Genomic DNA, 12,623 nt, shown 5'->3' with positions numbered 1-12,623 from the left:
GACCTTCATAATACCTCTGATGGCAGTAACTTTACAAGCACTAATTATGGTAAGTAGGACTGGATTTTATTTATAAATGCCTGGATTTTTTTCAATTTCGGTAATTCTCTTATAAAATAGGTAAAAATAATGTATAGCAACCCTAGGAGTAAAATAGTAAATAACGGCTACTTCTCAGAGAGTTTTATATTGTCAAGAGGAGTTAAACAAGGGTGTCCGCTGTCATCATATCTATGCGTTATGGCCAACGAAATGCTAGCTATTATAATCAGATCCAATAACAATAATCAGATCCAATAACATTAGAGGATTAGAAATCCAAGGCTTAAAAACAAAGGTGTCCATGTATGCCGATGACTCAAGTTTTATATTAAGTCCTCAAGCTAGATCCCTGCAATGTCTCATTGAAGATCTAGATAACTTTTCTGTACTCTCTGGACTAAAACCTAATTATGATAAGTGTACAATATTATGTATTGGAGCCTTAACAAATACAACTTTTACATTACCCTGCAGTTTACCTATAAAATGGGCTGATGGTGAAGTAGACATACTCTGGATTCATATCACAAAAGATATAAATAAGCTCTCAACAATGAACTTCAATAGAAAACTTGTAATAATAGACAAGATCCTGAAACCATGGAGAAGTAAATACCTGTCTATTTATGGAAAAATTGCCATGATTAACTCCTTAGTCATATCTCAGTTTACTCACTTACTTATGGCGCTGCCTACTCCTGATGATTCGTTTTTTAAATCATATGAGCAAAAAATATTTTGCTTTATCTGGGACGCTAAACCAGACGAAATAAAACGTGCCTATCTATATAATGAATATGAATTGGGTGGGTTGATATTATTAAATATAAAAGCACTAAACCTCTCTAAAAGCTTCACTCATTCAAAAGTTTTATTTGAACCCTAATCAAGTAGATTACTAAGAAAAGCTCATCCATTGTTTAAAAATTGCCTTTTTACCTTTGTGCAGATTGCCATGTCTCATTTTCGATTAATTGAAAATTATACTTTTTTCAAAGTATCTCTCTTTTTCAAACAAGCATTGCAGAGCTGGCTACAATTTCAATTTCATCCCCCTGAAAAGGTAGAACAAATATTACAACACATATTATGGCTGAACTCAAATGTGCTGGTTGATAAAATACCTGTATTTAAGGGAAAGATGCTTGAAAAGGGTATTTTGTTCTTATATTATATTGTAAATTGGAATGGTAGAGTTATGTCCTTCATGGAGTTATCAGAATTGTACGGAAAGGTCTGCTCAATCCAAGAGTACAACCAATTGATTACAGCATTACCCCAAAAAATGGAGGAGGCAGGTGGCAGTGGGAGGAGGTAGGGAACTGGTCTGTCTGCCCAATATAAAGGATCAAAACTGGCAGAGGGATAAAATAGCATAAATAGGAAAGTATATCAGTTTCATTTGAGGACCAGGATGTCAACAACTGTGCCACTCAAATTGCAAAATCGTTGGGAATAGATTTTTGATGTACCGATTCCATGGCAGAGAGTGCATGAGTTGATATATAAAACAACACAAGATTCAAGACTTCATGCTTATCAGCTAAAATTATTATATAGAATTCTTGCCACCAACAAAATATTGAATATTTGGGGCATAAAATCATCAAAGCTCTGCAGATTTTGTTGTGAGGATACAGAATCAATAGACCATTTATTTTGGTATTGCCCTCAGGTAGACTGTTTCTGGTCTCAGGTTCAGGAATGGCTGAAAATGCATAGCATTGATCTAAAATTGACCCTAGAAATAGTACTGTTAGGAGATCTGGAGAGACCGGGGTCAGTTAATTACTAATATACTAATACTCGTAGTAAAAGTATTTATCTTCAACTTGAAATCTGTGGATTCTATTCGATTAGATAGATTGAAATTGTATGTTAAACATCACAGCATAGTTGAAAGATATGTGTTGCGTAGAAACCCGAAGTGGGTGGCCAGGAGAGATAGATGGGATGGGCTGAGGGAAGCTGAGGGTTGGTATGTGGAATTGGAGACAAGTGGGAGTGGAGTTGCTGTGTGGGAGATAGAATAATGGTTAAAGGTAAAAGTCCAAAATAAAATTTTAAAAAAGCAAAATAAAACATAATAAAAAGTACATTTGAATGACACTAAGTGGCAGTGTTTTTACAACTAATGCCGGTTTGCCTGAGGCTGATGCCGTGCAGATGTTTGTACACATGCATATACACACACTCTCATTCAAATAAACACATACAAGAACACACACATACAGGTAATAGTGCCAGACATGCACACACACATATACAGTTGGCATTGCTGTTATAATTTTAGTTGTCCTTGATGTCCTTTGTTTTAAATGTATTTCTTTTATTTTTTTGCATTGTTGTTTGCTGTTTTCTTCTGTATTTTCCTTTTTCTCTTTAGTTCATTCTCTTGGTTGTTGGTGCATTAGGGGGTTCTTGGGGGTGGGGAATGGAATTCATTGTATTTTATATTTCTCTTCCTAGGGGGGACTGTGGGAAGGGTCTCGAATGTTTGAGGGACAGCTATTGGGAAACTCAACAGCACATTGACCCTGGATGTTTCTGTGTGTCGCTATGAATGGGAATCTGTTGGATGACTGGTATGATGTAGTTTTTGAACGGCTTCACTGCAAGTATATTGTATGTTTCGAATATTTAATAAATAAAAACATTTAATAAAATTTAAAATTAAAAAAATTAATAAAAGAGCAGCAGTAAAATAACAATAGTGAGACTATATACAGGGGGGTACCGGTACAGAGTCAACGTGCGGGGGCACCGAATAGTCAAAGTAATTGAAGTAATATGTACATGTAGGTAGAGTTATTAAAGTGACTATGCATAGATGATAACAACAGAGAGTAGCTGCGGTGTAAAAGAGCTGTGGCAGGGCTTGGGATAATGGTGTTGATGTGAGCCATGACCAGCCTTTCAAAGCACTTCATTGCTACAGACGTGAGTGCTACGGTTCGGTAGTCATTTAGGCAGGTTACCTTAGTGTTCTTGGGCACAGGGACTATGATGGTCTGCTCAAAACATGTTGGTATTACAGACTCGGACAGGGAGAGGTTGAAAATGTCAGTGAAGACACTTGCCAGTAGGTCAGCGCATGCTCGCAGTACACGTCCTGGTAATCCGTCTGGCCCTGCAGCCTTGTGAATGTTGACCTGTTTAAAGGTCTTACTCATATTGGCTGCAGAGAGCGTGATCACACAGTCTTCTGGAACAGCTGGTGCTCTCATGCATGTTTCAGTGTTTTTTGCCTCGAAGCGAGCATAGAAGTAGTTTAGCTCATCTGGTAGGCTCGTGTCACTGGGCAACTCTCGGCTGTGCTTCCCTTTGTAGTCTGTAATGGTTTGCAAGCCCTGCCACAGCCGACGAGCGTCAAAGCCAGTGTAGTACAATTCGATCTTAGTCCTGTATTGATGCTTTGCCTGTTTGATGGTTCGTCGGATGGCATAGCAGGATTTCTTATAAGCGTCCGGGTTAGAGTCCCACTCCTTGCAAGCGGCAGCTCTAGCTTTTAGCTCAGTGCGGATGTTACCTGTAATCCGTGGCTTCTGGTTGGGGTATGTACTTGCGGTCACTGTGGGGATGACGTCATCGATGCACTTATTGATGAAGCCAATGACTGATGTGGTGTACTCCTCAATGTCATCGGAGGAATCACGGAACATATTCCAGTCTGTGCTAGCAAAAGAGTCATGTAGATTAGCATCTGTTTCATCTGACAACTTTTTTATTGATGGAGTCACTGGTGCTTCCTGCTTTAATTTTTGCTTGTAAGAATTATGATCAGATTTGCCAAATGGAGGGCAAGGGAGAGCTTTGTATGTGTCTCTGTGTGTGGAGTAAAGGTGGTCCAGAGTTTCTTTCCCTCTGGTTGCACATTTAACATGCTGATAGAAATTTGGTAAGACGGATTTAAGTTTCCCTGCATTAAAAGTCCCCGAACACTAGGAGTGCCGCCTCTGGGTGAGCGTTTTCCAGTTTACTTATGGCGGAATACAGCTCATTGAGTGCAGTCTGTGTGCTAGCATCAGTCTGTGGTGGTATGTAAACAGCTACGAAAAATACAGATGAAAACGCTCTAGGTAGATCGTGTGGTCTACAGCTTATCATGAGATCCTCCTTAGATATCGTGCACCAGTTGTTATTTACAAAAATACATAGTCCACCGCCCCTTGTCGTACCAGACGCCTCTGTTCTATCCTGCTGATACAGCGTATAACCAGCTAGCTGTATGTTGATAATGTCGTCGTTCAGCCACGACTCTATGAAGCATAAGATATTACAGTTTTGAATGTTGGTAGTTTAATCTTCCACGTTGGTCATCGATTTTATTTTCCAAATATTGCACGTTTGATTGCAGAATGGAAGGAAGTGGGGGTTTAATCGATCACCTACGAATTCTCAGAATGCCCTCCGTCCCCTTTTTCTCCGCCTTTTCTTCACGCAATGATGGGGATCTGGGCCTGTTACCGGGAAAGCAGTATGTCATTCATGTCGGGCTCGTCGGACTTGTTAAAGGAAAAAAGGATTTTGCCAGTTCGTGGCGAGTAATCGCAGTTCTGATGTCCATAAGTTATTTCCGGTCTTAAGAGACGATAGCAGCAACATTATGTACAAAATAAGTTAAAGAATAAGTTACAAACAACGCAAAGTAACAAACAAAAAACACAATTGGTTAGGAATATGTAAAACGTCAGCCTTCTTCTCCAGCACCATCTTGTAACGTCAACCTTCTTCTCCGGCGACATCTTTTAATGTTCAATGTTTCTTTTGAATAATAATAAAACAAATAGTTTCACCACATTAAAACAAGAGTTCAGTTCACTTCACAAGGTTGACCTTAAAATTAGGGACAGGTTATTATTTTATTCCATTAAAATGAATCGCATTAAATAAATAATAATCTACAGAAATCACTTTGTGAAAGCAACAAAATAACTAGGCTTTACAATGATGATGAAGACTTTGAGAAATGTTAGGGTTAAATGGGTTAAAATCTTCCTAGGAGGGTACACATAGATACATTTCAAAATGCTGCGTTTTGGCACTTTAGCAAGTCTTTATTTACAGTATATGTTAAAGAGAACTCTAATATAACAGGCTTTTAAAATTCAATATTGGTGCACATTTTCTACTTAAAACATCAAAACTTCTTATTGAGAAATGTAACAGTTTTTCTTGAATATTTGTGTTTTTCTGTATTTTACTTGTTTTATGTTGTATTTGATTTTTGATTTTGTCTTGTTAAATTGTATATGCAGGACTCCCTTGTGAAAGAGACCCTGGTCTCAGTGGTGACTCACTGCTTGAATAAAGGTCAAATAAAATAAAATAAAGGGACTCATTTCGTGGAACGACCCAGTTGCTCATACACAGCTTAGTGAGTCAAATTTAGCTGGACTTTGAAAACAACGCTGTGTTCCATCCTCCAGTTTTTCCCCTCTTGAACACAACGGTGTTTGGCTTCAACACAGCGTGTAATGGTTGCCCTGGGCTACACCTGTTCCACAAATGCAAAGCAGCGCCAGCGTTCTGTTTTCCTGGACCTTGGAGCATTGCTTGGACCTTAGTCAGCATATGCTTAAAACAAATCTGCTTTTCACTCTCAATTTGGGCTGACTTGCAGGCTACCTAAGGAGAGGTAATGTCTGTTGTAGGAGCACAGATAAGCGTGTAAGCCAGGGATTCCCAAACTTTATTGGCACGCTACCCTACTTTGATATTTTCTTTAAAATTGCGACCTCGCCATATAAAAATAGTGATGTTATCAAAGGCCAATGTATACTTTTTTAATTGGGGCTATAACAGTCTATTACAAATCAGTCTGGTATGAGTATAGTTTGAATTGACTGAAATGCATCAGAAAGGTATTGGGAAGTTCAGAAGATCATCAGGCAATAGTTTTGTATTACTGTATATTCTGTGTAGAATTTTTTCCCCCCGTCTGATTTAGTGCCTGGTCTTGTACGCTCTGTACTAATGAGTCCTGTGTGGCTTGAGGGTTATCAGAAGTGTTCCTGCGAGTCTTATCTTTCAGTGATGGGGTCATCACTGAAAGATGGGTTGGACAATCCTTTTCTCATCAATCAACTTGAAAAAACATATAGTTAAAAACTAGAAATCAACCAATCCTCCATTGTTAACACAATGGGAAGATGAAATGCTTTATTATCTAAATGTTGAAAGTGCGTGGGCGACGGAGAGGAACAAAATGGTGCAGTTTGAAACCATGTGGTAGAGAGTGATACGGGCGCTGGAGACTATGTTGTCGTTTGTATGTTTATGTTTGGTATTATAATTTTAAAAAATGAATCAAATCGAACAAAATCTAATAAAATCAAACAAAAATGGAATAAAATTAAATAAAATTCCCCTCCATGACTTCCTCCATGACTCACTTTCTGATTACAAAAAAATTAAATGTTCAAAAGATAGAGCCACATTTGTAGCAAGAAAACCGAAACCACTCTGTTTAATACAACCGCATCTAGCGGCTGCTGGACGTTACTGACGTGACTTCGGTTCTATGAACCAAGTGCAATTTTCCCCAAAACAACGTATTCATATAAAATATTTATGTGTTCTCTCTCTCTCTCCCACCCACCCACCCTCTCTCTCTCTCTCTCTCTCTCTCTCTCTCTCTCTCTCTCTCTCTCTCTCTCTCTCTCTGACCCCTCTGTCTCACTCTAAGTGGGGATCTTCACACATTTAAGCCATAAAATACATGATTGGCCCCCGTATCTTTAACAGGAAGCAGTAAGATCATTATGTTTCTGTCTCAATTGGTGAGAGAAAGGCGCTGGCAATTCCCGCAAGCATCACATACAAAAAATGCACTCGCTTGCAGAGTCTGCTAAGTGGCATATATTATTATCACTAACACAAAAGAGGTTTCCAGGTTAAATAAAGATTTTAAAAATATCACTTACCGACGGCCATCATGTAGTCCCAGCGATCTAGCAGGCACATGCTGAACTGGAGGCCGTCCGGGTCGGGGGTGTAGCCCACCTCGATGAGGGCCAGGTTCCTGTCCAGGTTCTGGCAGACGGCCGAGGTCCAGGCCACCAGGAACCAGCAGACGATGAGCAGGATAATGGCCAGGAGACGCAGCACCCGCCAACTGGTCATGTAGGGGATCCGCTGGGCCGTTCGCGACAGGAAAACCTTCAGGACCCTGGGGAAATGGGACAGCTCAACGTCAAGACATACAAGGAAATGTGCTGCTGTGGTGCTGCTTGTTGATTTTATTGTTGTGGTTTTATTGTCATCTTCATCTATGAATTACCATAACATTCGTCATTATAGTCACTATCATCATTCTCACTAGCATCATCATGCAATGACTTCAATGTAATGATGTACTGTAATAGTGGCATTGCTACGTCTCTTTATTCCCTTTCCTTTCCTCAAATGAACATCCATGGGGGTCATCAGAGACCGAGAGGTCCTGTTGAGTGTTTAACATCAGCCCCATCCTCATTATTAGCCCCTAAACTTCCAGACACATTGATGAATTGTCCTGTGTATCCCCCCTAATGAGCTCCTCTCAAAAATGGATCTGTGCAATGTGCTCACTTTCCCCTCCATGACTTCCTCCACGACTCACCTTCCGAGATTACTCTCGCCTAAATTCATCTCTCCTCGCCATAATTAAGAGCTTCCTTAGGTATTTTTGCCACCTTCACTTGCTGAGAACACTGCCGCTGTCGCCATTTCCGATCACGCTCCTGTATCTATTTAAATACGTCTGCCCCATGTCTCATTATCAACTGTTCACAGGGGCTCCCCCTCCACCTCTCCTCCTCTAGACCCCTCCCTCTCTCCCACAGCTAGCTTTGACTAACGGGTTTCCCTCTTTCTAGCAGCATTACTCCCTCTGTTTGTTTTCTGCCTCCTGGCCCGTCTCAGCCATTCGATAAAATGTAATAAATTGAGACCATTTGGGCCAAAGTGCTCTCTGTTTGTTTTTTTCTCCCCTCTCTTCCTCCCACACTTTAACTGGGCAAACTCTCAGTCTCGCTTAATGAGGTAGCGAATTTTTTTCTAAAGTGTGGCCTGATGAACAAGCCAAGAAACACCACTAGCTGCTCCCCGTTCTTTATAGGGGCTCTTACTTTCAGGAAGGAATTAGACATCAGTCGACCTATAATTGCGTTTATTAAAGAGTATCACAGTGGGTCAATAGGGATGAACTGGCTTGTTCAACGCGGTTGAAACAAATGTAGGTGGCTTGTGGATAAAACAAGAGATTGCACTGTAAATATGAATGCACTTATAGAACGTAATACAGACTTAAAGTGCCAGAGCACATATTCCGTTAAATTACTGTAAATTACTGTAATTGTATGTGCCAGACTTTGTCTCATCTGCAGTGAAATATCTTTTTAGTCCAGGAGTAGGCTTAATCTACTGTAGGTCCTGGAAATCGGCCCTCGGGGTATATCCTTTCCATTGTTTTCCCTTTCCTTTAGTTCATTACCATTGCAGATGAGACAGACTTTGAAAGCTGGCAGAATGGCCCTTACAGCATTCCATTTGATTCATGTTCAGAGTAAACCAGATCCTTGAGTAACACCCTGAACTCTAAAGCTGGCAGAACACAGGCAGGATGTGATTGGCTATGTTCAACCTTTGCTTCTTTCTTCCAGTACACAATCAACTACAGTAGAATCCTTCCCTTCGTCTGTCAGTGCACATCTTTCTCTGGTGTTCCCAGGACATTGATATTGGGTTGTCCCTGTCAAGTAGGACAGCCCCAGTCACCTAGAGAGGGATGTGACATCAAATAACATGGCTATCTAGAAACTGCCAGCGAATCACCCTGTTTATTTATGAAAATGAAAAAAAATCTATAAATAAACAGGGTGATTCATTGGCAGTTTCTAGATAGCCATGTTATTATGTGTGTGTGGGTGTATGTGTGTATGTGTGTGCGTGTGCGTGTGTGCGTAGAATATACTCTGTTACACATGCGCGTGCATGAGTGTTTTCCACTGCATGCAACCCTGTAAAAAGCCATCAATCAAGTGCTTTCCAGAGTCCCTTTCTTGGGACATGACTCTCATCCTAAAGTAATTACTCAGCAGGTAGCAATATAACATAATTTATCCCATGCCTGGTTAATAGTAATGATTACACATGGTAAACGAGTACCTGTAGAGCTTTAGGGTCACTGTCCCATAGACTGTGGTGAATCCCAACAGGCGAACCCATCTCAACAAGATACAGCGGAATACACTCGGCTGGAAATACAGAATGACCACCTGCATGCAAACAGAGAGAGAACATAAGTGTAAATTACAATCATTTCTGTTTATGTGATTATGCTGCTATGGTGTCCATATTAGGACAGTGACATAAAATAAAATCATACCAAATGGTATTGGTAACAAATCGTCCTTGACCTTTGAAGGATGGAAGGACTGCTAAATAACACAAACCTTATTTTCCATGTACTGTACGGGATAGTTTGCAAAATGTCAAAATAAGTTCCTGGAATACCCCTGCTGTTCCTGTTATGCTTTAGAATGTTAATGTGGTCAGAGGTCAAATAAACACAGAGTGAAGTGGTGAGACATGGCCTACATTCAACTTCTAAGGGTGACTTTTAAAGTATAGTCGTGTAATCTGAATTGTGTCCATTCAACCAACAAGCCAACAATTCACTTTCTGTATGAAGTGCCTTCAGAAAATATTCATACCCCTTGACTTATTCCACATTTTATTTTACAGCATGAATTCAAAATTGATTAAATGTGGGTTTTATCTCACCCATCTACACACAATACCCCATAATGATAATGTGAAAGCAGATTTTAGACATTTTAGCGAATTTTTTTGAAGAATTAAATACAGAAATATCTAATTTACATAAGTATTCACACCACTGAGTCAATACTTTGTAGAAGCACCTTTGGCGGTCATTACAGCTGTGAGTCTTTTTGGGAAGTCTCTCAGAGCTTTGCACATCTGGATTGTACAATATTTGCACATCATTTTTTTTCAAGCTCTGTCAAGTTGATTGTTGATCATTGCTAGACAGCCATTTTCAAGTCTTGCCATAGATTTTGAAGCCGATTTAAGTCAACTGCAATTAGGCCACTTAGGAACATCAATATTGACTTGTTAAGCAACTCCAGTGTAGATTTGGCATAGTGTTTTAGGTTATTGTCCTGCTGAAAGGTGAATTTGTCTGCCAGTGTATGTTGGAAAGCATAAACTGAACCAGCTTTTCCTTTAGAATATTGCCTGTGCTTATAGCTGTATTCCGTTTCATTTATCAACAACAAAAAAACTCCCTAGTCCTTGCCGATGACAAGCATACCCATAACATGATGCAGCCACCAGCATGCCTGAAAATATTTAAAGTGGTACTCAGTGATGTATTGTGTTGGATTTGCCCCAAACATAATGTTTTGTATTCAGGACATAACATTAATTTATTTGTCACATTTTATGCAGGTTTACTTTAGAGCCTGATTGAAAACAGGATACGTGTTTTGGAATATTTGTATTCTGTACAGGCTTCCTTCTTTTCACTCTGTCATTTAGTTAGTAACTACATTATCCATCCTCAGTTTTCTCCTATCACAGCCATTAAACTCTTGAACTGCTTTAAAATCACCTTTGGCCTCATGTTGGAATCCCTGAGATCCCACTGAAGTCGGTTAGGACCACGAACTGTAGTCAGGTCAAGACCCTGATGAGGACGGCGAGCACGCAGATGAGCTTCCCTTCGACGGTTTCTGACATTTTGAGCAGAAATTCTTCGGTAGTGCAAACCCACAGATTCATCAGCTGTCTGGGTGGCTGGTCTCAGAAAATCTCGCAGGTGAAGAAGCCAGATGTGTAGGTCCAGGGCTGGCATGGTTACGTACTACCAAATTCTCTAAAATTACGCGGGAGGCGGCTTATGGTAGAGAAATGAACATTCAATTATCTGGCAACAGCTCTAGTGAACATTCGTGCAGTCAGCATGCCAACAAAACTGGAGACATCTGTGGCATTGTGACAAAACTGCACATTTTAGAGTGGTCATTTATTGTCCCCAGCACAAGGTGCACCTGTGTAATGATCATGGTGTTTAAACAGCTTCTTGATATGCCACACCTGTCAGGTGGATGAATTATCTTGGCAAAGGAGAAATGCTCACTAACAGGGATGTAAACAAATTTGTGCGCAACATTTGAGAGGAAGAAGCTTTTTCTGCATGTGGAACATTTCTGGGATCTTTTGTTTCACCTCATGAAACATGGAACCAACACTTTACATGTTGCCTTTATATTTTTGTTCAGTGAATGTAAAGTATGTACAGTGGGGATTGAAATTATTGACACCCTTGATAAAGATATGCAATAATGACTCTATAAAATAAATAATTCAAATACTGAGCTATATTGTGTGAAAAAAAAGGGAAATTATAATATTTTATACTAATACAATTGCTCAGAGAAAGAGATTTTGTTTAACAAGTAATACTTTTTTTCTCAAAAAGGTAGGGGTCAAAGGGATCCAAATTATTGACACCCCTAAAGATTCTGATAAATAAAGTAGTCAAAAGTTTAGTATTTGGTCCCATATTCCTAGCACGCAATGACTACATCAAGCTTGTGACTCTACAAACTTGTTGGATGTATTTGCAGTTTGTTTTGGTTGCGTTTCAGATTATTTTGTGCCCAATAGAAAATGAATGACTCCAATATGTATTGTGTCATTTTGGAGTCACTAAATAAGAATATAATAAGAATTGAATATGTTTCTAAACACTTCTACATTAATGTAGATGCTACCATTATTACAGATAATCTTGAATGAATCGTGAATAATGATGAGTGAAAAAGTTACAGAGGGTCAAAGATCATACCCCCAAGACAAGGGGAGGTGGGCATGTCTTGGCGGTATGATCTTTGACCCTCTGTAACTTTTTCACTCATCATTATTCACGATTCATTCATGATTCATTCAGGATTATAATAGTGTTAGTATCAAATATTAGAATTTCCCTCAAAAGTGTTGCATACAATATAGCTCAGTATTTGAATTATTTATTTTATACAGTCATTATTGCTCATCTTTATCAAGGGTGTCAATAATTTCAGACCCCACTGTATGTATGTATGGCGGGATGGACACACATACATACACACTTACCTAAACACACGCACACACACGTGCGCACACAAACTCATTGACACTGTACCCGTAGCTGGATCTGTGTTGACATTCATCTCTCTCATATATTCTATAGCCTTCCCTGTAGCTCAGTTGGTAGAGCATGGTGTTTGCAACGCCAAGGTTGTGGGTTCGATTCCCACGGGGGGCCAGCACAGGAAAAAAAATTAAAAAAAAAATGTATGAAATTAAATGTATGCATTCACTACTGTAAGTCGCTCTGGATAAGAGCGTCTGCTAAATGACTAAAATGTAAATGTAAAATGTATTCTGAGGGCGTACACTCTCCCTCTCACCCTCCAAAACAAGGCAGCGGGCACCAGACGAGGGGCTGTAATTGAAAAAGAGGCACAGCTGTGCCTTGGCCTCCTGCGGACCTCCACGAGCATCTGCTGTCGGGAGTCTTCCTGGTT

The 12,623-nt window shown here is 39.7% G+C and overlaps 1 protein-coding gene and 1 non-coding gene across 2 annotated transcripts in view; one reads left to right on the top strand and one right to left on the bottom strand.

Moving 5' to 3' along the window:
* Positions 1-12,623, bottom strand: part of gpr158a (G protein-coupled receptor 158a) — a 102,613-nt gene that overhangs the window by 18,586 nt on the left and 71,404 nt on the right. The window contains exons 6-7 of the mRNA XM_014181001.3: positions 9,193-9,302; positions 6,969-7,213 (exon numbers count right to left, since the gene is read on the bottom strand). Coding sequence (XP_014036476.2) covers positions 6,969-7,213; positions 9,193-9,302 — 355 coding nt within the window. The remainder of the gene's footprint in view (positions 1-6,968; positions 7,214-9,192; positions 9,303-12,623) is intronic.
* On the top strand, positions 12,286-12,361 carry trnaa-ugc (transfer RNA alanine (anticodon UGC)). The gene has a single exon. It is a non-coding gene; the product is annotated as a tRNA-Ala (tRNA).

This window comes from Salmo salar, chromosome 29, assembly GCF_965601325.2.
Source record: "Salmo salar chromosome 29, fSalSal1, whole genome shotgun sequence".
Classification (NCBI taxonomy): domain Eukaryota; kingdom Metazoa; phylum Chordata; class Actinopteri; order Salmoniformes; family Salmonidae; genus Salmo; species Salmo salar.
Note: the sequence above shows the minus strand (reverse complement) of the source record. Positions and strands in the feature narration are given on the sequence as shown.